The sequence below is a fragment of the Tasmannia lanceolata genome, unplaced genomic scaffold (assembly GCF_043159265.1).
Source record: "Tasmannia lanceolata isolate RefF3 unplaced genomic scaffold, GAP_Taslan_0.1 ptg000016l, whole genome shotgun sequence".
Classification (NCBI taxonomy): Eukaryota; Viridiplantae; Streptophyta; class Magnoliopsida; order Canellales; family Winteraceae; genus Tasmannia; species Tasmannia lanceolata.
In genome coordinates, this window is record NW_027518693.1 from 11,389,285 (window position 1) to 11,414,008 (window position 24,724).

The 24,724-nt window shown below is 37.6% G+C and overlaps 1 protein-coding gene, 1 non-coding gene and 1 pseudogene across 4 annotated transcripts; 2 read left to right on the forward strand and 1 right to left on the reverse strand.

The window, feature by feature from the left end:
- Nucleotides 1-1,826: 1,826 nt before the first annotated feature.
- LOC143848495 (pesticidal crystal cry8Ba protein) lies at nt 1,827-21,464 on the forward strand. Of its 2 annotated transcripts, XM_077357451.1 has the most exons (24): nt 1,827-1,977; nt 2,233-2,377; nt 2,510-2,563; nt 2,750-3,331; nt 6,806-7,038; nt 7,521-7,592; nt 7,800-7,934; nt 10,855-10,973; nt 11,311-11,613; nt 11,698-11,785; nt 12,196-12,301; nt 12,391-12,504; nt 14,089-14,252; nt 14,362-14,482; nt 15,181-15,405; nt 15,675-15,865; nt 17,515-17,682; nt 17,785-17,890; nt 19,103-19,240; nt 19,378-19,542; nt 19,932-20,132; nt 20,389-20,583; nt 20,673-20,744; nt 20,829-21,464. In XM_077357451.1, exons 3-24 carry the CDS (start codon nt 2,516-2,518, stop codon nt 20,979-20,981), a joined length of 3,699 nt encoding a protein of 1,232 aa, XP_077213566.1. In that variant the 5' UTR covers nt 1,827-1,977; nt 2,233-2,377; nt 2,510-2,515; the 3' UTR covers nt 20,982-21,464. The 2 variants fall into 2 exon arrangements, with proteins under 2 accessions (XP_077213566.1, XP_077213565.1); XM_077357450.1 differs by lacking the exon at nt 2,233-2,377.
- Nucleotides 21,465-22,427: 963 nt separating this feature from the next.
- On the reverse strand, nt 22,428-22,499 carry TRNAW-CCA (transfer RNA tryptophan (anticodon CCA)). The gene has a single exon. It is a non-coding gene; the product is annotated as a tRNA-Trp (tRNA).
- A 1,030-nt stretch (nt 22,500-23,529) lies between these two features.
- On the forward strand, nt 23,530-24,659 carry LOC143847888 (putative LRR receptor-like serine/threonine-protein kinase At3g47570 pseudogene; annotated as a pseudogene). Its single transcript, XR_013235256.1, has 2 exons — nt 23,530-23,938; nt 24,340-24,659. The product of XR_013235256.1 is annotated as a putative LRR receptor-like serine/threonine-protein kinase At3g47570 pseudogene (transcript).
- Nucleotides 24,660-24,724: the final 65 nt, after the last annotated feature.

Sequence of the window (24,724 nt, forward strand, 5' to 3'; positions counted from 1 at the left end):
CTGAGATTTTCCCTTTCTCGAAATTCTCGAGAATGACATTTGTGACTTAATGGATGGGATTGACCACCAGATCAATGGCCTCGATTACCAAGCATGTATGCCAAGTGTCATTGGATCATGGTCTTTTCCTTCGTTAAGAAGATATTGGCTTGTTACTCGGATTAGTGAATCACACTCTCTCTTAAACAACTGATTAGAAAAGTTTAAATCAAATAAAATAGTGTAGTTATTAAAAGGAGTGCAAATATCACTGCCCTAAAGCTATAAAAAGGAATTTGACTCATTTCACATGGCTCCATTCAATTTTTAAACGTTGCTTACTTATTTGAGTCTTGCATGGAAAGTGATATGAGACAGAAAGAGAGATGACTCGAAAGTCAAACAACAGGAAAAAGAAAAGCATTGAAATAATTTTGAGTAGATGGGAACATGGTGGGGAGGATGGAGAAAGGACGGGCACATGGTCTGAGTCTAATATGTAACATTGTTTCAAATGTTTGTAGAGACACTCGCTCATGTTTTCCAAACTGCCCTTGAAGGAATCCTTAATCCGACCAAACTGCCACAAATCTGATTGATTCTGCCAATCCATCTCGATCGGACTATCTTAGTCCCTTGGTCCATCACGCATTCTTTTTAGGGTTGTTTTGAACCCATGATATGATGGTAAGAGCCCTTTTATTTTATTCCGGATTGAACCTCTACCTCAATGGTCAAGTCTTTGTTCTTCAACGCCGAGGTCGGAGGCTCAATCTAGGGTGCTACTTGGATCGGGTCGGGTTGAGCTTTTGCTAATAAAATGAATTGGAATCAACCCGAACCCGACCCGATTTTAAGGTAAAGCTCAATCCGATCAATTGACCTAAGTTGCACCCATAATTCAATTGAGATTTTATATAAGATTTATTTTTCAAAAAAGTGTTGTAAGACTTACATCGTAGGATGATACAAACTGTTTAACAGGTTACAACTTCGGAAATTTTATATGGTGGCCGACCTTTAGATGTAAAGGTTGGCGAGATAAAACTCCCCTCCTTTGATTTTTTATCCAAGAAAAGCCCTCTTTTTTTGACTTTTCCTTAGATAAAAATCAAGGGTGACATATTTTCTCTCTCGGCCCTTGTTACCACACGGTCGGCCACCATATAATTATTAATTTCTCATAACATTGTGCCCAAAAATCATTTCAATACAGTCCTCCGACATACAGAGGACCTATACGGGCTTACACAATTTAAAAACTGAAAAATTCCTTAAAAATGACCCTTTTTTTTTATTTCTTGTTTGTTTTTTGAGGGGGACAACGTTTTTGTGTCACAAGGGCATTTCCCATGTTATTAAGGGGTAGTTTTGGTAATGAAAATGCAAAATCAAATTTGAAAAGGAAAAGAAAAGGACAATGAAGAAACAAAAGCGTCGTGGATGTGGGGCCCACCACCTCCATGTTCCCACCATACATGTTTTGAGTTCCGTTACCAAAAAAAAAACAACTCGGAGTCCACGTCAGCTTCACGTTACCAATTCCGACGCCGATCGTACCCCTACGTGCCCTACCTTTCCGGCCATATTTATCAACATTCCGTAACTTAAAAATATTTAAAATAAATCATTTTTAGAATACTACAAAGGGAGATGATATTTTCACCCTCCTATATTACGTGCACACCCCCCTTATAACCTCATTTGACGTGAAAAGTGGGCAACTTTATGTCAAATCACGTTATATGGGGGTGTGCAAGTACTGCAGGGGGTGAAAATATCATCACCCTACTATAAATAGAAAATTATAAATGCGGTTTCTTTATTTCTTTTTCTCCTTTGATTGATAGCTTTTTTGGGAGTTTGAAATAGAAGGCAGAGGGAATGTGAAAGGGTTTGGGAGCAAACTAGGGTTTTTAGGGCGAAAGTTGCTTACATCGATCTTCTTCTCTTAGATTTCTTCCTCCGATTTCTCAAAATGCCGTTGAAGTTTATCTGGTAACTGAATATGTGTTCTTCTTCTCTACATTTCATTTTTTTTTTTCTGGATTTTTTGAGTGGATTTTTGTGCTTGTTCGAGGAAGATGAGTAGCTTTTTTGTGTAGATCTTAGCCTTGAACTAGTTTGTAATTGATAAACCTTATAGCATGTGAGTTTTTTTTTTTTTTTTTTTTTTTTCAAAATTTTAATTGGCTTGATTACTGCATTTTGGGTGTAATTGAGTTTTTCTTTCTGTTTTTCTTTCTCATTCAGGTGAAGGCGGAATTCTCGACTTTTTTTTTTTTTTTTTTTTCTGGATTTTCTGAGTGGATTTTTGTGCTGGTTTGAGGAACACGAGTAGCATTTTTGTCTAGATCTTAGCCGCACACTATTTGGTAATCGATAAACCTTATAGCATGTGAGTTGTTTCTTTGTTTATAACCGATTTTTTTAGTTTTTAGTTTTTTTTCTATTTTTAATTGGTTTGCTTGCTGTATTTTGTATGTAATTGAGTTTTTTCTTTTATTTCCTTTTTTTTTGTCCAATTCAGGTGAAGATGTTTACAGAAGGGCTCGATCCGAATGCCCTTCGATGGGTTCGGCAGGTAAGCTTGAAAACCTTTCATTTTCTACAATTTTATAGAGAATTACGGTAGCTATCAGTGTTTTAGTCTTACAATTTTGCTCCATTTGATCAATCATTAGTGTATTATGAGTCCTTTTTGAGTTGGAGGACGGAAAAAACCAGAACAGTACAAGTATATTTAAGTAAATGTTTTATTCTGAATCAGGGATCTCGAATTGAACCTGTCCATAACTTCCGTACTGGCGGTAGGGGCTTCGGATTGCCTCCGCCTGCGAAATTCAGAAGTGGGCATTTGCCATCTAGGGTGATTCCCGTCTCTCATTCGATACCCATAGATGCGGAAGATAGTGGGTTTGGATCTGACATGGAAGAAACAACGGATTCCGAGGAGGATATTTATGCTGGGAGGTATTCCCTCGATTCTTCGCCACAGGACAATGTAGAGGCTAGGGTTCCCAACGGTACTGTTCATAGATACGCCACTCCATCATCTAGGCAGCAACATTATGCCAGTGACAATGTGTACTCGGATTTCAGTTCGTCGAGGGAAACAGCTAGGCAGCAGCCAGTTCATACAACGGAGAGAACGGGAGGGCTAAATGGTAGATACCCAGTTGGGCAGAACGATTATACTGAAGATGAAACATCAGATTCTGCCGGGAGCTCTGAATTTGCTACACGAATGGAAAGCAAGAGTTGTGGTGTGCCTTTGAGAGGAAGCTACCCGGCGGAGAGTTATGCTTCTAATGTTCCATTGCGGGCAGATGTGGAAGCTTCTGCTGCCAAGGTTTGTCTCTTGTTTTTGTTCGTCTGTCATTCATTAATTTCAGTCCATAACATTGCAACTGAATCTTAATATTTGCATGCTCATCTATTTTGCAGAATAAAAATCTTGTTATAGTATAGGAGTACATGTGCAAGTATTCTGTTGCGGGCCTGTGGCATATATTTTATATACTAGGTGCTTAGGGGTAATGTTGTAGTTTAGGTGTGTAGAGCTGTCATGCATTAAACTAGTCAACCTTATGTTGTATAAATACCTCGTTGGGATGTATTCCAAACATTATCACCAGCATGTAGCAATGGATGACGTTCATTGGGCAATGGCCGATGGTATATTGCTTACTTAGTTTGCTAACTTTTTGATGGCATGATCACATTTGAATTTCTTCAACTAATAATTTGTATCCTTGTCTTGGTTCAATTAGCCGGTTTTTTCTATCATCTCGTAAAGTTTATCCTTCTCAGATTCTCAGCGTTAACTTGGCCTATAGTGGTTGAATAAACCGTAATCATCTAATTCTTTTTTTGGATTATGTTACCTTCTTCCCTTGTCACCCTTTTTTGAAGACGGGTACAAAAGCACCAATGAAAAGAAACTGAACATTCAATTGAAATTCATTTCAGTTATAACTGCTATAGGTTTCAATGAATCACTATCTATTCCAATTATAACTGAAGCCTATCTTGAGCCAAAAAGTTTCTAACATTTACATAATTTTTTTGTTAAATAATTATTTTCTTAGCCTGACTGAGTCGGTTGACACCGACCCTCGATGTGCTTACTCTCACCCTAAGATTATAGATTAATATAGATTGGTTTTTCATTTTCTTTATCGGCGATTGCATGAGGTGGCTTGTCATCCTGTACTGAAGGATGTTGATACAATACAAGTATGGGTCTGAAATGGTTCGGTCGAATGTTTTTTTCCCTTAAGACGAATGCTGTTTTTTAGTAAAGCAAGTGTGATAATTGAATTGAAGAACAAAATTCAGTTTATTAGGTTCATATTTTTCAAGGAAATACTTTTACCACTTTTTTACTCCGTTCATTACTGAATTTCAAATCTATTTATGACAATATTTACAAGTTTCAACATTGAGTTGGACTTGACCGACTCTGAGTTACTAGACTTGGTTGAACTTTCTGAACTTAAAAATCCTTGTCTACTCTGGTTTTCGAGTACTTGATCAAGTAGTTGTACTACTCAATTAAGAATTTTAATTCTCAATAAACTTCTTTTGGGTTGTGAAATAGCCAAGTTACCCTTTAAGAGAAATTATATGATGAAAGGCCTTATAAACACGTTAAGGTGGAACGACAGAGGTACCACCCTTGATATTTGATCCAACAGCAGCTTCTCAAAAAGTGAGCTGCTGTTAGATCAAATATCAAGGATGGGATGAAGGGTACGTGTTTATATGGCCCTTCATCATATAATTTCTCACCCTTTAATACAACCTTTACCCTATCAAGTTATGTTGACTTGGTAGTTCTCCCCATACTCGATCAAGAATATATGTTTCCTTTCCTTTCAAAAAAAAAGAATATATGTTTCCCTCTCATTGTTGGTAATGACTCTTTTTGAGAGGTCAAGAGCAATAATTATCTTTTATAATGTGTTGAATAGATACCAATTCTCTCATTTGCCGCGATGGCTTGGAACGTTTCTTAAACCTTTTAGGTTGAGGCTTCGAGGATTGGTGCAAGCAAATGTGTTGAATAGATGTAATTCACAGTTTCACTTCCATGTGCCACATACGGGGGGCCAGCCGAAAAACTAAGTCGAGTCACACAACAACTAGGGTTAGTTCTGACAAAAAAGAAATGCTGGATAGCCTATTCGACCTTTATCATGAACACACTAAAAGTGTACATAAGAAAAAGAATGACCCATGCACAATACATATATGGGATGTAGCAATTATGCACATGAAATCTGCACCATGTACCAGTAAATGTACCAAAACCCATTCAATCGGGCACTAAGGAAAGTCAATTCAAACCATTTAAAACCAAGTGCACCCATTTCCAATTCTCCGTCCTAGTAACAGTCCCCATACAAATTGTGGCAACTCTGGATTAGGTAGGGTTCGATATATGATTTTGAGTATTTCGACGATTGTTATTGTGTTCAATGCAACAGAAAGGAATGACCTCTCCTTTAGGATTTATAAAAGGGGAGTGTGGCAATAAAGATCAGAGAAGAAGATTTCAGAACAATATTGATATTTTGATTCTTTGTGCTTCAATTTCAGATGTTGTTTCCTAGGGTTAAGATCAGCGCCTGTTGTTTCCTAGGGTTAAGATCAAGTGAAATTCAGATGTTATTTCCTAGGGTTAAGCCTCCGAATCTACAGTTTGAACTTTGCATTTTGGCCTCCAGGTGGAAATAAATTTAGGATACTTATAATGGTGCAGCCCCAACCAATTAATCCATAATTTCTATGCAGAAGCTAAATCATAAGCATTCAAGGTATGGACGAAGACTTGAAAGAAATGCTGAGATTGACCCCTTTTGGTGACGTCTTGTGACATCATCAAGATGTCATGCTGATGTGGCACACATGCCATGGTTTACATAGAGAATAGTAAAGAGTAGCTGGTTTTCTTTTGAATGAATTAGATTGAGTTTTGTTTGAATCTTACAGTCGATTTGGGATCATTAATCGTTATTGAATCCCATTGAGAATTTTTTTTTTGGGATTTATAGATGCATGTAGACCGTCCTGATATGATTTGTGGGACTTCTACCTTCATTAGTTAGTTCTTTTGTTTTTATTTTAAAGTAGAGAAGCCATTTAGCTTGGGAGTTTTAATTTAGTTTGGACTACAATTATAATATGATCAATTTATAGGTCTCTTTATCTGGTTTTGATGCAACCTCATCATAACTTTTGGAGCTTCATGCTGTGACCCACAACATCATCTCTGGAATTCTCTTTTCTTTTTTTTTCCTCTCTTTTGATTTGTTTTGGGGCTTGCAATCTGTATGGTGTGGCTGGATATAATCTCCATCTTTTAATTTATCTGTGGAGATCAAGTAGAATCATTGAATCAATTATTAGTGGAAGATATAGTCGAATTCATTTGCAGATCGTGATTACTCTTTGGGAATAATCAAATTCTCAAAGCTGATTTGACGTTAATTGTTCTCATTGAAATTAATCAATCCCTATTATAGACGGATTGATTGACTGAGACTTGGTCAAATTTTCAGGACAAGTTTGAAGTGAAATAATTAAGTGGACAATTTCCGTTGAAATAATCCAGTTGTCATTAGGTGTTTCACAAGGAATTTAAAAAGATAATTAAATCCTAATATCTGCAAATCATGTAAATAACAATATGATAAATAGAAGCACACACACTTTTATTTGTAATGTATGTTCAACTTCTATGCTATCAGCACGATTGCTATTATTGGTGGTTTAGACTTTAAGTTCTTGTAATCATAGTTTGCTGCTGAGTAATTTTCAGGGACCCCATGGGAGAGACCCGCTGACTGATAAACTTCCTGATGTGGATGTCCCTAGTGCACCTCCTTTTAATGGCTCTGGTCTGGATATTAACCAAGGTGCTACTCAAGTTGGAGCCACTAGACCATGTGGTACACCATGCACGGCAGATTCAGATAATTCATCCATAAAAAAGGAGGCGAACATATCCAAGAGCATAGCTTCTGGGGTTGGAACACAAGATCAGTGTACCAGGTCTGTATTATTGTAGTTATTGTTTTTGTTCATTTAGGAGCAGTGTGATTGAACATAGACAAACATGTTAATAGGTGTGGGTGGTACACATATTGTTCCAGGTTATGTCACAAATATCGTTCTTGAGAATTTCCCGGCAAGGGAAAATCTCGGGATATATTAAAAAAAATCTATTTTCCGCATTTACAATGGGAAAAAGCGATAAAAATAAAATTATTTAAAAAAATATAAATATATAAATTTTAAGAAAAATATAAAATAAAAATATTGTAAAAATATCAGGAAAATATCGTGATATTTTATGATAAAAATGAAAATATTGCTACATTTTTAAAATCTCAGGATCATTACGAGATTTTGTCGTTTTATCAAAATTTTGCGATAAATACGCGATATTTTGAAAATATCGGAGATATTTGTGACATAGGTTCCAGGTTTATCGTGAATTTGAGAAAATAATCTGCCTCTATTCTTTTTCATAGGGCTACTTCTGGTGTGGAGGCTGCTGTTTCTTCTGGCCCATTACCAGCTCGTGTTCCCACTTTTCATGCAAGGTACATTCTGATCAGACTTGCCTGTAATATAACTCTATTCTAGATACATTCAATTTTGACTAAACAACCTAGTTCCTTGCAACTAATAATAAAGCATATGATATTAGTAGCTTAGTTTTAATCTTTATATTATCAATTTTGTTATAGTTTTAATCTTTCTATTATTAATTTTTCTAACACTCCCTTGGTTTCTTATATTGGATTCAGTGGACAGGGACCTTGGCATGCTGTGCTTGCTTATGATGCATGTGTCCGGTTGTGCCTTAATTCATGGGCACGAGGTTGCATGGAAGCTCCAATCTTTCTTGAGAATGAATGTGCTTTATTGAGAACTGCATTTGGGTGAGTTCAATCTGTCATGGTTTTGCTCTTGTTGTGATATCGTCATCGATAATGAAAGGAAGAAAAAAGAGATATCAAATAATGTATATATATGCAACCTATCCTGCTCCATAAAAATATTGAAGCTTGATTTATATGCAATTAAACAGCAACATTTATATGATTCGTAAACTCTGGGTCCCTTGATTTGGTTATCATTCACAACAATATAGTTTTTGGTACTATACTGTATGTTGAATGAAGTGCTACACTGCTACTAAAAGAATACTCTGTCTTGTTTATTTTATATGCTTGTAATGTAACTTGAGCTTTGAAACATTGTTTTTCAGAATTTTTGGAATTTCCTTATGGATACATGAATATTGCCAGCGTTTCAATTGTTGGTTTTTTTTTTTCTTTTTTCCCTTTTCTCTTTCTTAATTATTTATTCAAGTAGAAATGGATTTTGAAGACTAAAATCAACCACCTTTACCAAGAGGTGGTGTCATACATAAATGAGTGGAAAAGCTTAACTCCTATTCGCTAAACCTTTGGCCAAAAACTTTTCTTCCTACGCTAAACAGGTTAAGGATGTAGCAAAAGGGTCAGCCATCTTCCAAGTGGATTTTGTTCTCACTTTGGGTCAAGTGACAACGTTGAGGGCCTCATTTCCATAATCTACCTGCTAACTTGGCACTCCAAACTCTGAATTTCAAAGTTTAAACTAATGGGGGAATTCATAGGAAGCATCTTTATTCTGACACTACGGTTGGAGTTGAACACTCTTTATCAAAATGACAATCTGGGTTCTAGCCTGGTATAGAATGCTGGGATTCAATGCATTGTATGTTTAAGTGGAGTGTGAAATATGCATAGTCGTTGTTGGGCTTGCTGAGAGCCATTTCTGCAGTCTGTTCAGGATGTACTATGTAAATAGGGAAAATGTATTCATCTTCTTCTTGCCAAAAGTATTCCTAAATGTTCATTAATTAGGTTTAGGGATTTGCTAGCATCCATCACAGGATGCATTTCACAGATGGCCTGTTGCATGTGAGAGCAGCCACATAGGCTCACTTTTCAGCAGATTTCATCTTCATTCATGAGGTGGCTACTCTCACATGCAACAGGCCATCCGCGAAAATGTGGCCCCACTGTGTTTCACATTGTTTTTACTCGATCGAGTGGATACATTATCTACTCCGTCGGCCAAAAATACAGTGGTTAGGATGATCCTATGGAGCTGATTTTTTGGGCACACCCTATCTACGTCATGGCCTATCAAATAAATTCTTTGGATCACCCAAATTCCAGACAATGTGGCCCCACTGTGTTTCACATTGTTTGGAATTTGGGTGATCCAAAGAATTCATTTGATAGGCCCTGATGTAGATAGGGTGTGCCCAAAAAATCAGCTCCATAGGGTCATCCTAACCACTGTGTTTATGGTCGATGGAGTAGATAACGTTATCTACTCGATCGAGTAGAAACATTTTTCCCAATATATATATATATATAGAGGAATAAGATTGTGCGGTCGACCGCACCAAGCTTAGGTGCGGTTGAGGGCCCCAAACTCATGTGGGCCCACTTTGTTAGGATGATCCAAAGCATTCATTTGAAAGGCCCTTACATAGATGGCGTATGTACAAAAAATCAGCTCCATAGGATCATCCTAACCCATCCATTTGTGGAGGTCAAAATGGACAGACACCGTTTGCCACAAATTTGCCCATTTTTGCCCTCCACTTTTGGAGGGGTTAGGATGATCCAATGGAGCTGATTTTTTGTACACACCCTATCTATGATGGGGCCTTGCAAGTGAATGGTTTTGATCAACACAAAAAATGTGGGACCCATGTGTTTGGGCCCTCGACCGCACCTAAGCGTAGGTGCGCTCGACCGCACACTTCTTTTCCTCATCTATATATATATATATATATATATATATGAGTTAAGTGAAGCTACACATACGTGTAGCTAACTTAGCTACACCAACGGCTTAAAATACAGTGAGCCCACATTGTTTGGGTGATCCAAACCATTCATTTGATAGACCCTCACATTGATAGGGTGTGCCCAAAAAATCAGTTCCATAGGATCATCCCCACCCTTCAAACTGTGGAGGCAAAAATGGATAGATTTGTGAAGGTTTTTACGCGTCCATTTTTGCCTCCACAAATCGTAGGGTTGGGATGATCCTATAGAGCTGATTTTTTGGGCACACCCTATCTATATGAGGGCCCATCAAATGAATGGTTTGCATCACCCAAACAATGTGGGGCCCACTGTATTTTAAGCCGTTGGTGTAGCTAAGTTAGCTACACGTATATGTAGCTACACTTTTTCTCTCTCTCTCTCTCTATATATATATATATATATATATATATATATATATATATATATATATATACGGAAAAGTGTTGCTACTCGGTCTTGTAGCTAAGCTTATCTACTCGGTGGGGTTAAAAACAGTGGGGGCCCACATTGTTTGGGTGATCCAAACCATTCATTTGAAAGCCCCTTACCTAGATAGGGTGTCCACAAAAAATCAGACCCATAGGATGATCCTAACCCATCCAATAGTGGAGGGAAAAAATGGACAGACACAGTTTGTCCAAAAATTTGCCCATTTTTCCCTCTACTTTTGGATGGGTTAGGATCATCCTATGGGTCTGATTTTTTGTGGACACTCTATCTAGGTAAGGGGCTTTCAAATGAATGGTTTGGAACTTTGGATCACCCAAACAATGTGGGCCCCCACTGTATTTAACCCGACCGAGTAGATAAGCCGAGTAGCAACACTTTTCCCATATATATATATATATATATATATATATATATATAGAGAGAGAGAGAGAGAGAGAGAGAGAGAGAGAGAGAGATTGCTTCTGGTGCAGTATGTGATCACTTTTTCTCTTCTTTACCTATGTTTGTATTATAGTTTGCAGCAGATCTTATTACAATCAGAGGAAGAGCTGCTGGCAAAACGATCTTCTGAGCTTGTCAGTGAAGGTGCCGCACCAAAACCCAAAAAAACCATCGGCAAAATGAAGGTGCAAGGTAATATTACAATTTTCTAGACATTTTTATGCTGGGCGATGATTTTTTCACCCCCGCCCCCCCTCTCCCGGTAGGATAATGCGCCCCCCTTTTAACGTGATTTGACTTGAAAAAGCATTAAAGTCTGCCCACAATTCACGTTAAAATGGGGGAGCATTATCTTACTTGGGGGGGGGGAGGTGCGCTAAAAAGTCATTTCCCCTTTATGCTTCCTGCAGTGCCTAATGACAACAATATGTATTCTTTCTCGGAAAGACTTTTCATATGTTTGATACTTTGATTACATCATAGTCTTGGAGATGTCCACCTTAGGACTAACCTTTTTCTTATGGTGCAGTGCGTAAAGTGAGGATGTCTCCTTACATGCCTCCAGGCTGCAGTTTTGCTTCTCTGAAGCCTCCAACAGTAAGATTGGAATCTCTTCGGTATCGTATTTCCAGTTTGCGGTCATCTCTCTCTGCTGGATGGGAAGCCCTTCGGAACGTTCGTGTTTTACCTCGCACACATGCCAACGCTTCATTTTCACGACATAGCTTGGCATATGTGCAAGCTAGCACTCAGTATATTAAACAGGTCTCTTCACTCCTGAAAATTGGAGTGACTACTCTTCGCAACAGTTCATCATATGACATTGTGCAAGGTATATATATTTCTATTCTGTACTAGAAGTTGATCTTTTCTTTTACATCATTTTAGCCTGAGGTGATTTGGTAACTGGGTGCAGAGACATACTCTTGTCTTTTGAGATTGAAAAGCTCCACAGAAGAGGATGCAGTAAGAATGCAACCTGGATCTAGTGAAACACACGTCTTGTATGTATTCTTGTTCAATGTTCTTACCATGCATTGTTTTGTGTCTTTGAAGTGAAACATGATCTTTATATACATATTCCTTATTGAGGAATGATAGAATGAAGGGCGCCCTTGCAAAAATCAGCTTCAAGAGCGCCCCTATTGGTTGATTCCTGCAAAAGTGCATTTATGGTGGCACCGAAAAACATGGATGGCGCCTAAAAAAGTGGAAACACTGTTGACTTTGCAGAAATCAACCAATGGGGGTGCCATTGAAGCTGATTTTTGCAAGGGTGCCCTTCATTCTATCATTCCTCTTCCTTATTGCCTCTGTTTCGATAATCTTGTGTGTCACTGTTGTTAGGTCCTGCATGGTCAGCTTGACTTAATGCTGATGACATATATTTGACATTTTTCTATGTACAATGCAGCTTTCCTGATAGTCTAGGAGATGACCTAATTGTTGAAGTTTATGACTCCAAGGGAAAGTCTTGCGGCCGAGTCCTTGCTCAGGTGGCTACTATTGCAGAGGTCCCGGTAAGCATTTTTGGGTTGTCCTGGTGTTATCGAGATTAGGGACACAAATTCTTATGGTGTGGCAGGATTTACAACTCGATTCCATGCAGGGTGACAAGCTTCGATGGTGGTCCATTTATCACGAGCCAGAGCATGAACTTGTTGGCAGACTTCAGCTTTACATAAATTATACAACTAGCCCAGATGAAAATGGTTCACTTAAGGTAAATAAGGTTACCCTTTTCCAAAGTCACCTCAGAGACACTTGCTCCTGTTATGTAGAGTATTCCCTTGAAGGTTGAAATAGAGCTGGGCTCAATTTTGTTAAAGTATTAACTAAAATGCGATACACAAATTGGTGCAAGAAATATTACTATAGCTTGCATTTGCAGAAAATGTCTTTTAAAACTTAATTGTAATATTGTATCCATAACAAAGCATTATATTGCAAATTCGGGAAGGATATTTAACAAGTCTAATGTAAGCACTGACTGAACTAACAGTAAAGTTGAATTGCTAATTGTCTTTGGTATGCAAGTTTGAGAGTTTGATTGACACTCGGGTGTAAATTTAATTTAGATATCTCTGGAGTCTTATTCATGAACTTGGACCAAATAATGCTGGTGGTATGCTTAGAATCTTTAACGGTGGTGACTAGTAAAATTTTGCCTCTGAAGCCGGTAGAGTTGCTTTTGAAAACTCACTAATTTGTCTCAAGAATTGCCTGTATGTACTTGAGCCAATGACCTTGCCCAATGAAAAGATGCATTTTAGTCAAAATGATACTGGATTAACTAAATACTCAACAACTCAACAAAGCCTTTGTCCCAAACTAGTTGGGGTCGGCATGGAAATGATACTGGATTAATTAAATAGTATCATAAAAAAAACTAAAAGGGTTTTCCTTACACATGATCAATACACATGATATCGACATGGAAAAGATTAAACCAAGCAATGAAAATCCATTGTAAATAGATATTTATTGATTCTTTATGCCATTTTGACCATGGTTACATGAGAACTCCCAGTTTCTATTCATCTTTTATTTGAACTTTTTGTGCTCCAGTATTTGTTCTATGCATGACTCTTTAGTTGATTTCCATTGTGTATTTTTGTTCTTTCTTATTTGATGGTGTTCTAGACACTAAACTGTAAAGGTAAATACTTCATAGAGTGTATAGGTCTGCACTTAGTTTCCTTGCATCTTGGAGTATTTGATAAGAGATGACCCTTAAAGGCACTTATCTGTTAGAAATTCCTAGTTTTGATATCCCTGTTGCTCATTGATACTCTCTTCCTAGAATTTGTTATGCACCATGCATATGTTTGTCTTTTCTCTGGAGCATATGATTGAAATTATAAAGCACTTGTTAATAGGATATGTCATTTTAAGCATCAGCTTACTGGTGCTAAGCTATATCATGAGTTGCATTATAGGGCTCATGCCAATCGTTCAATCAATTTTATTTTGTAATTAAAAGCATGACACTCCTTTTCTTCTATTTTATACAAATATATATTTTTTTCATTTTTGAAGCCATGTTCTTCGATCATGGGTATGCTTTCCTCCTTCTTTGTGACTTGGTCCTCTTGGCGCAGGAGCTTGGCTTCATAGATTTTAGAGGACTCAAGTAATACATGAGTTGTCTATGGATAACTAATGTGGGGGCCATGGAACACTGCATGACAAATCATGACACTTTTCTTTTCTAAATTTTTAGTAGTTTTAGGGTTTGTCTCTCTACTGTCTGTAATCACCTGAAATTATACCATCATTAATTTGTATATCTTTCTTTTGTTCCTAGTGTGGTTCTATTGCAGAAACCGTGGCATATGATTTTCTTTTGGAAGTTGCAATGAAAGTTCAGCATTTTCAGCAAAGAAATTTGTTGCTACATGGATCATGGAAGTGGATACTGACAGAGTTTGCATCTTACTATGGGGTTTCAGATGCATACACAAAACTAAGGTATTAGTGACTGCTAAATTTGCTCGGAAAACCTTGATAAATATCATTTCCGTGGTTGATTTTCTAATCCATATGATTTTTGTTATTTTTAATTAACCATGTTTCGCAGATACCTTTCTTATGTTATTGATGTGGCAACACCAACGGCAGACTGTCTTACATTGGTGCACGATTTGCTGTTACCTGTAATCCTGAAGAGTCGCAGTAAGAGCACTTTGAGTCATCAAGAGGTACATGGCTTACCATTGTAATTGTTCTTATATGACTTCATTTCTCAGAATATAGATAGGCTTCTTTCAAAGTAAGGGTTGCAAATTTTTGGGGGTTTGTGAAACTAGCTTACCCTATTTCTGCATCTATTCATTACACCGAATAACATTAATGGCGGGGAGAAAAACATTTTGCTTTTCTTGACATTTCACTGTTAGGTAGTACTGTCCTATGTCACAAATATCGCTCTCAGGAATTTCTCAGCAAGTGAAAATCTCGGGTTATATTAATCTTTTTTTATTTTTTCGGGTTTATATCGGGAAAACCAATAAAATAAAATAATTTAAAAATATATAAATTAAGAAAAAAATAAAAAATTTTGTGAAAATATCTTGGTACTAATGCGATAAATGAAAATATCACTATTTTTCTAAAGGGGTGATGATATTTTTACCCCCCGTGCATTACATGCAAAGTTGCCCACTTTTCACGTCAAATCAGGTTAAAAGGGGGGAGCGTGCATGTAATGCAAGGGGGTGAAAATATCATCTCCCTTTTTTAATTCTTGGGATTATTTCGGGATTTTGTCGTTTTATCAAAATATCACGATAAAATCGCTATATTTTGAAAATATCAAAGATATTTGTGACATAGGTACTGTCTTATGTGAAAGCCTAGCCTTCTAAAATAATATCGTAATTGGTGCTTGTATAAGCAGAACCGCATCTTAGGAGAAATCGAGGAGCAGATTGAGCAGATTCTTGGGCTGGCTTTTGAGAACTACAAATCATTGGATGAGTCGTCACTGTCAGGAATGATGGATGTGTTTAGGCCTGCGACTGGATCTCCAGCCCCTGCTTTGGTTCCTGCTATAAAGCTCTACACTCTTCTTCATGATATACTCTCTCCCGAGACGCAGTTGAAATTATGCAGCTATTTTCAGGTTCAAAGGAAATGACATTTACTTTCATGATTCTTTCTTCGATCCAAGGTTTAAAATTTCAGTTTCGGTTGTGGACATAGCCGAAACCGAAATTTCGGTCAAACTTTTTGAAAAAAAGTAACTTTCAGATTTTTTTCAAAATTACATATTTCTGAAATTTAGGCTGAAATTTCCGAAATTTCAGCCAAAATTTTGGATTCTGGCTTCAATCCTATTTTAGATTAGATATGCTTCTACATTTCTTCTCTGAGATGCCATTGTTTTTCCAGGCTGCTGCAAAAAAGAGATCAAGAAGGCAGCTGATAGAGACTGATGAGTTTGTTGCTGGAAACGGCGAGGGAACTTCGACAGACGCCTTGACTCATTCTACAGCATACCAGAAGATGAAAGCACTTTGCTTGAACATTAGGAATGAAGTTTACACAGACATTGAGATCCACGAGCAGCATGTGCTACCCAGGTAGGGCCCACAGCCCCCCCCCCCCCCCCCCCCCCCCCTCTTTTTTTTGGATGTTTGTCATATTCAGTTCCACTATTTTATAATTTAAAAGGTCTAGTTGAAGGGGTTGGGTCTGTAGCTCCATAGTTGAGACTTCGTATCTCAACCTTGAGGTTGTAGGTTTGATCCCAGCTTCCCTACGAAAAAAAGGTCTGATTGAAGTTGATTTTTGTTTCACATATGTTCTAACTTCTAACTCACACATTTGCTAAAGTTCATATGCATGAGACCACATTTATGCTCTAGATTAATCTTTTAGAAAATACAACACGTTATTCTGCATCGGCTTGTAAATTAACATAGTTGCGAAGCTGGAACATCCCTAATTTTTCTTTTTCTTTTTGTTTTGGAGTAGGTAAAAGAAAACTTTATTATTAACATTAGATTTAAAATTCAAATACAGCCCTAAAGTAAGTGCCAAAAACTAACGATCCAAGAGAAACCTAAATATCAGGCATGAAGTTCCAAAAGACGTTACAAAAGGTCCAAAAATTCCCTAATCTTGGTACTAAATAGCACAACAGTGACCACCAGGGGAGCTAATTTATTGATTCTATGCATAGCACTCTCAATTAATTTTCCCCCTTGATACATGTTTTCTTTGCGTACATCTAGCCCTCCCCAGACCCCGCAATGGCGGGAGCCTCGTGTACTGGGCCGCCCTTTTTTATATATATTTTCTTTGTCAATAAGGTGTATAGTGTGACTCTGCAAGTCTATGAATGCAGTTGATAGTACATGTGAGTGTAAGTATGCAAGTTTATGTTCACCATTAGTGCTAAAATACCGACTCTGGCATTTGAAGATTGAAGTTCTCAACTTTAGCATGTTTAGTGTCTAGGTTATGTGAAGAGAAGAGTTTGTGCACTGAATTTGTATATCTCTTTGTCGTGTGAAAGATTTAGCTCTAGTCACCTAATCGCCAAGTCACAAGTGGCAGGTGCCAAATAAAATGGCCAAGTCATAGGGTGCAAACAATTCTCCCATTTCGTAGGTGGGGTGGCCTTATTTGGCACATGCACTTTCTACTGGGCTGTGCTGTTGTTGCAACTCGCATCCATCTTATTATGTGTCTGTACTTTTGTCACTTGTTGTTTAACATTTCGACTGTATGTAGTCGTTTTTTGGGATTTTTTGGTATTATTTTTCGTGTAATGATTTTTATATTTCTAAAGACAAGAATTGCACCACTCTACTTGAAAGGTTTGATGGGTCTCAAGCCCACTTGTACTTGGCCCCTAATAGAACCATGTCGAGCTTTATAGATAGAATGTGCATCGGTTACTTGAAGGAACCATGTGTGTTTGTCTTTTGGAAAATGAAATGTAGCGTGGTTAGTTTTTTCCTGTGGATGAGGTGCTCTATGTCTATGGGTGTTCATCTCCATGTTTTATTGTATAGGATATGGATGTACAAACAGCTAAGCATGTATGTGTTAATGCCTTTGTTTTGTTTGCACTCTGCACTGGTGTTCATGTGGGTGGATGCTTGCCTTGACATAGTTCTTTTATTTATCAGTTATTTCTTTGCCTCTTATTACCTGGTATGAACGTTAATCTCATCTCATCTCATTTGTATTGTATTTCTTTTTCCTTTCTGTATCTCTGCAGTTTTATAGACCTCCCAAATATCTCTGCATCCATATATAGTGTGGAGCTCTGCAATAGATTGCGTGCATTCCTTGTTGCATGCCCTCCTACCAGCCCTTCACAACCTGTGGCGGACCTCGTAATCGCAACTGCGGATTTTCAGAGGGATCTTGAAAGCTGGAATATATGGTAATTGATGCGTTTTGAATATTATGTTGCTTATTCAGTTTCCTTAACACATTATTTGTTTTCGTTGTTTGGCCCAAACTCATTTTTCTTATGATCTTTCAGTCCTGTCAAAGGAGGTGTGGATGCAAAAGAGTTGTTCCACTTGTATATTATCCTCTGGATTCAAGATAAGCGCCTTTCCTTGCTCGAATCCTGCAAATTAGACAAGGTATGACTTTTTTCAATGTCATCTCACGTACTCTAATTCTTGTTGTGAGTTGCAAATTTTTGTCTATATTTTACATTTGTGAAATGAATCCCAAGCCAGGATAAAGGAGGAGGGTTAGTGTCAGGTTGGCAGTCGGCCGTAAACTTTGCCACTCTTCTATGAAATGAATCTTATAGAAAATGAAATTTTCGAAAGGATTCATTAGCCGACCCCAACTAGTTTGGGACAAAGGCTTAGTTGAGTTGAGTTTGTACATTTGTGAAACCCTTGTCAGCATTAAACTACAAATGCAAATCAGGAACATGTTTAAAAAAAGTTTGGAGGTGATTTGTAATAATATTTGCTCTCTAATATACCCTGGCAGGACCTAGATTGCCTTTAGAGCTGTCTGCGAAGTATTTGTGCAACCGTATCCCGATTTAGAGGATGTGGAATCTATATTTTTGCGACCGTATCCAGATTAAGTTTATATGATCAAAGCTGAGTTTAAAAACTACCCTGTGAATTGTTGACTCACCGAGTCAACTCCTTTTTACCTTGGCCGCGTTCTTGTCCGAGTCCGCGTTTTGCCCTACACAGTCAATCAAAACTCTTTTGACTCTGCTAAGTACTTGACCGCGTCATCCAAGTACTATGCTGCATCAACCGATTACTCAGCCTCGTCAACCGAGTACTCAGCCGTGTCGCTCCTAGTCGACTAGGATTTAATTTATTTACCAATATCCACAGTAGAAAATCAACATAGAGAGGAATGCCCTCTTCCAGTTAGATTTTAATTTATTTTATGTACAATTTCCAAGTTGACACTGAAAATTTACCAACAGTTCTGCCTCATCCTCACAGATTAACTTTCAAGCTGACCAATAATTATGCATACATTGTATTTATTCTGAAATATTTAAAGTGTCCTATTCTCTGGGTGAAGGAAAAACAAAACACACGTATTGTTCTGTATGCGAACGACTCATTTTGGGAATACTAATTCTTAAAATCCTTTGAATTAGTTGAACCTTTACAGATTTTATCTTTTTTTTTGAGTGGTTCATAGATTTTATCTTTATTTTCATTTGCAGAATTCTATGGCTGGTCCAGCTTTTATCTTAGTTGTCTTTTTGAAGCATTTTTGAAAAGTGTCGGTCATCAGATGTCACATCCTCAATTATTTTAATCAACTCCATGCTTCTAAAATTGATTAAAATAACTGATATGCAGGTTAAGTGGTCAGGGGTTACGACACAACATTCCACAACTCCATTTGTTGATGATATGTATGATCGACTTAAAGAGACTATGAATGAGTATGAGATCATCATGTGCCGATGGCCGGAATACACTTTCGTTCTAGAGAATGTATGTCAGTTATTGGGTCTTTGGTCCTTAAATTGTCTCTGTTCTTCTGATAACAGTTCTAGCTTATGTCTTGTCTAGACTTGAATTCTCAGGCATTTTACTTGGTTAATATGTTATGGTTGCTTGACAATTAAAAGGCTATTGCGGATATTGAGAAGGCTGTGGTGGAGGCTTTGGAAAAGCAGTATGCGGATGTGTTGGCTCCATTGAAAGATACTTTGACGCCTAAGAAATTTGGCCTCAAATATGTCCAGAAGCTTGCGAATCTCAATTCCATTCATCCTTACACTGTGCCCGAAGAGGTGAGCTATTTCCTCTCAGGCTAAGTGCACGTTTGGCTGCCAGGAGTTTTTTTTCATGATAAATCGGGTTCTCCAAGGTGGAGATGAGCGGGAAGCCCTTAAAATCTGGAAACCAAATCCAGAAACTAGTCTCTCCCGTGATGTGATGCGGCTAAAATTACGGAAACTAAAACTCTACTTATAATTGGATTGATTTTTTCCGATTTTTAGCCGCATCTCATTGCGGGAGAGACTAGCTTCCTGGATTCTGTTTCCTGATTTTTAGGAAATTCACAATCATCTCCACCTTGGAGACCCCAATTTATCATGAAAAAAAATTCCTGGTAGCCAAAGGTGCCTTAAGTGTTCTGTTGTTTATGTTGCTGCTGAGAATATGTCTATGGTTTCAGCTGGGAATTCTGTTGAACACAATGAAGAGGTTGCTTGATGTATTGCTGCCCAAGATAGAAATACAATTGAAATCATGGGGGTCTTGCATACCGGATGGTGGCAGGGCGATTGCCGGAGAGCGCCTTGGTGAAGTAACAGTGTCGCTGAGGTCCAAGTTCAGAAATTACCAGCAAGCAGTTGTGGAGAAACTTTCAGAGAATGTGGGTTACCTCTAGTATTCACTTCATCTGTTTGAAATTCTTATTTATTTTGTTTTCATTTCTCATTCTGGAAAATACATTGCTTCTCACAGAAAAAAAAAAAAACAACAAAAAAATCTGTGAACGGGTCACTTGCATAAATCACGCAACACCCAACCGTGCACTTTGCATTGCTTGATCAAATATATTCTGGACAAATATTAATTATATTATCTGATTCCAATGGTGGCTGATAAGTTTCTTTTCCCTATTTTAGACTAGACTGCAGGGTGTAACAAAACTGAAGAAGATAATCCAGGATTCAAAGGAAAATGTGACAGAGTCCGATATTCGGACTAGGATGCAGCCTTTAAAGGATCAACTGACAAAGACAATTGATCACCTCCATACTGTCTTTGCGACACATGTCTTTGTGTCAGTATGCCGAGAGTATTGGGACCGGATGGGAGAGGTCTGTGTTTGTTCAGCAGTTTATCGAACTTCTTACTTTTGGAATGTAACTCGTAATTTGTAACTCAAATTTTGTTTTTCTAAATTCAGGATGTACTTAGTTTCTTGAAGAACAGGAAAGAGAATAGGTCATGGTACAAGAGTTCACGGGTTACAGTGACTGTAAGTACACCACTATTCTTCAAACCTACAACTGACTTTGTTTTTCAAGTTTCAAATTCTTGACTTATTTTGTGAGTTTTGCAGATTTTGGACGACACCTTTGCCTCTCAGATGCAACAATTGCTTGGAAATACACTGCAAGAGAAGGACTTGGAGCCCCCGAGATCAATAATGGAAGTGCGTTCTATGCTTTGTAAGGATGCACCGAACCACAAAGATTCAAACTACTACTACTAAATACGGATTTGAAGTGTATATATATATGATGTAGAAGGAATGCTACAGTTCCGCCTTTATATTTAGATTCGAAGAACATGTTTTGAGACAGATTCGTATAAGATATGGTCGCGGCCTTACAGATATGAATGCTAGACAACTCACAAATCTGCTGACAGGGAGAAGTGCTTCTTCTAAAAGCAACAGATTCTGCCAATTTTGTAGAGGGAGTGAGATTACAGCTGGGGTTGATTAGAGAAAAAGATGGCCCCTCTTGGAGTATCTTTCAGAAATGTTCTGAGTCCTACATAAATATAGTATCTTTGTTAACTGCAATTTTCTAGGGAATAGTTTTGCTTTTGTTTGTACTATCAGAATTCATATCTATCCTTGTCTAACGGTCATATTTTTTGTATGTTATGGCACTGGATTCAAACCCATATTGCATTCATGGATTGAGATTACTGGTATGCTGTACTTGGCAACCATTTTTTTAGCTTCAAATCTTATTGGGGTATTTCAATATCAAATTCTATTATATGTGAAATAGCTGTAGTTCTATGAACCTTTTCATCTACCAAAAATACTAGTAATTAAGGAGGGTACAAGCCAAACTGAGTGATATTTATGCCCCCCTGGTTTGATTATAGCACACCCTTTTCTTATTTTCTACTTCCATTTGGCTGCTTATTTCTTCGCCAGTCAATCGTAATGATCGACACTTGATCCTGATTGGGAATTTGTGAATGAAATCAAGACCGTTGATCTAGCGGACCTCATCCATGCTGAACGGGTGATCTTTGATCCATCACCCAATTGAGAAAAAACCCTCGTTGGGAAAAAAAGGGAAAAGTATTTACTGCCTAGTGCATTATCTGAAGTATTACAAAACATGGAAAGCGTCACTAAATCAAGGGAAATGTTATCCGCACTACTGTATTTTGATGATCGCACTCCTCACTTTATGAAAAGTAAGGTTTGGACCGCACCACAGGATGATCCAAACTGTCCATTAGATGGGCACTGCCTAAATAAGTTGTGCCCAAAAATTATTTCCATAGGTTGATCCTAACCCTCCGGTCTTTGGAGAGTTAGGATCAACTCCCTAGCATTCAGATCGGAGGGCTAGGATCAACCTATGGAAATGATTTCTGGGGTTGTGCCCATCTAATGGACGGTTTGGATCATCCTATGGTGCTGGCCATACTTACTTTTAATAAAGTGAGGAGTGTGATCATCAAAATACAGTAGTATTGATAACATTTCCCTAAATCAAAGGTCTGGGATCATCTGATTAAGATGGGTTGATTCCAATTGCCTGGACTTGTGTTCGTAGATCCGATCGACGGACCTGATCACGTCCATGTGGCACAGGTGACGTCCAAAAACTGATTGTTAGGATAGAAATCCTTACCTATATAATAGTTGAACAGAAAAAAAATTAAAATTAACGGAAAGGATTAGATTTGAACCCGACGTGAATCGAACACGCAACCTTCTGATCTGGAGTCAGACGCGCTACCATTGCGCCACGGATCCGTTTGTGTGATTGCCTCCTCTAACACTTTAAGTAGATTTCACCTGAATTTTCGGCAGCCTGACTGTGCCCAAAAGTATTTTATAGAGGTTTCCATCATTTGGAAAAGCAATATAGTAATTTCTGGGTAATTTCGGTCGAAATTTCAATTTAATAATAATATTTTATTCCTTTATGGAATTTCAGCCGAAATTTTGGTAATTTCAGGAGAAAAATCTAGGATTTCGTTGACCTGTACCAAATTTCGACCAAAATTTCGGGATTTCGGCTGAAATTTCGGTTTCGGTGAATCCTAAAATTACAGCCAAAACCGAAATTTGAAGCCTTGTTTAAAGGGCTGTCAGAGGAATATTATGGTTTTAAAAATGCTCTTAAAGCCCTTTAAATACTACACAACAAACAAGTGGAGCGCATGTTTATCAAAACATTGGAGCGCTATATCATTTCCCTAAGATTTCATGTAATGATATTTCCTCCTCCTTTGATTCCCTTTTTTAAAAAATGGCTGCATTTTCGCCTTCTCTCCTTTTCTTTTCCTGAAAATGGCTTCATTTTTAGGAAAGCACAAACAAGAGGCTTACGATCATCAAATCGAGATGATTTATATGTACTGCCTATTTATTTATGTTGTAGCCCATCAAATGAAAGGTTTGGATCAGACAACGTGCCACTATACTGGCCCCACCATTTTTTTAATAGTAGCCTTTTCCTATTTTAATCATGCATGCAGCAAGCTTAGGAAAAGGTTGAAATTAAGTATTTTCCGTTCATGTTTATTTAGGTCAGAGAATGTTAGCTAAGGCCTGTTCGGTTGTCATAATCTTAAGTGAACAAGGCATTAGTTTCCTTTTTTTCACAATTATTTTAGGGAAATGATATCACCACTACCATATTTTGATGATCCCACTCCTCGCTTTATTAAAAAGTACGGTATGGTCCGCAGCATAGGTATATAAAACAATTGTTGCAGTAAAAGTACTCGACCTTCAACAATGAGTAGCCTCTGAGAGTTTTATGGCCGAATGCAAAACCATGAGAAATATCAGACATAGGAATCTCGTTAAGATTATCACTTCCTGCTCAAGCATTGACTTTAAAGGTAATGATTTTAAAGCTCTAGTTTTGGAGTTCATGCCTAATGGGAGTCTTGAAATGTGGTTGCATCCAAAAGGAAGGGAACGTCAATCGAAGGATTTGACACTCATTCAAAGGTTAGACATAGCCATTGATGTAGCCTCGGCATTGGATTATCTTCACCACCATTGTCAACCACCAATAGTTCATGATCTAAAGCCAAACAATGTTCTACTTGATGACGAAATGAATGCCCGCGTGGCTGATTTTGGGTTAGCAGTGTTCCTTAATGAAGCATCCTCTAATTTATCCAGAAATCCAAATAGCTCAATCGAGATAAAGGGGTCTATCGGGTATCTTGCTCCAGGTAATACCTTTCTATTCTTTTATCATTTAAATGTATCTTGTAGGGTTTTAATTAGATCCAAATTGCATGTAAATCATGACATTTATCATCACAAATCTCTATAATCTATAAACACATTCGCTACCTTGCAAATACGATTCATGAATATGTTTTACAGACAACCGATCGATTTTGTTTCTAAGTTTTCTAAATAAATTTAATTGCCTTTTTCGTTGGATTAGATTCAAACAAATAGTTGAAATAGTTTTGTGTCAAAATAATGCTTCAAAATTGGCCTGAATGTCTCGTATGAAAATAAGATTATTGTTTGTCCATCATAGTAGAATCTCTTATTTCTCTTTATATAACACTGGTTACTTATTTCACTATATTTGTCAAAATTGTGAGTTTATAAATGGCAGAGTATGGAATGGGTGGCAAGGCTGGTATTCCTGGAGACGTGTACAGTTATGGAATACTTCTATTGGACATGTTCATAGGAAAGAGACCAAGTGATGACATGTTTCATAACAATCTAAGCCTTCACCAATTTGCTAAGATGGCAATACCTGAACGGGTGATGGAGATTATAGACCCACAACTGCTCTTAGGAGAAATTGGCGATGAAAGAAATAACAGCTACATAAGTAGAGAGTGCTTGGTTTCTTTGGTTAGAATTGGTGTGTCATGTTCTATAGAATCACCAGCAGAAAGAATGGATATGAGAGATGTTGTGATATAGTTCACCAACAAGGAAAACTTGGATTTTTAAAGAGAAGTTCATATGAAAGAAGATTTGTTGGTGAT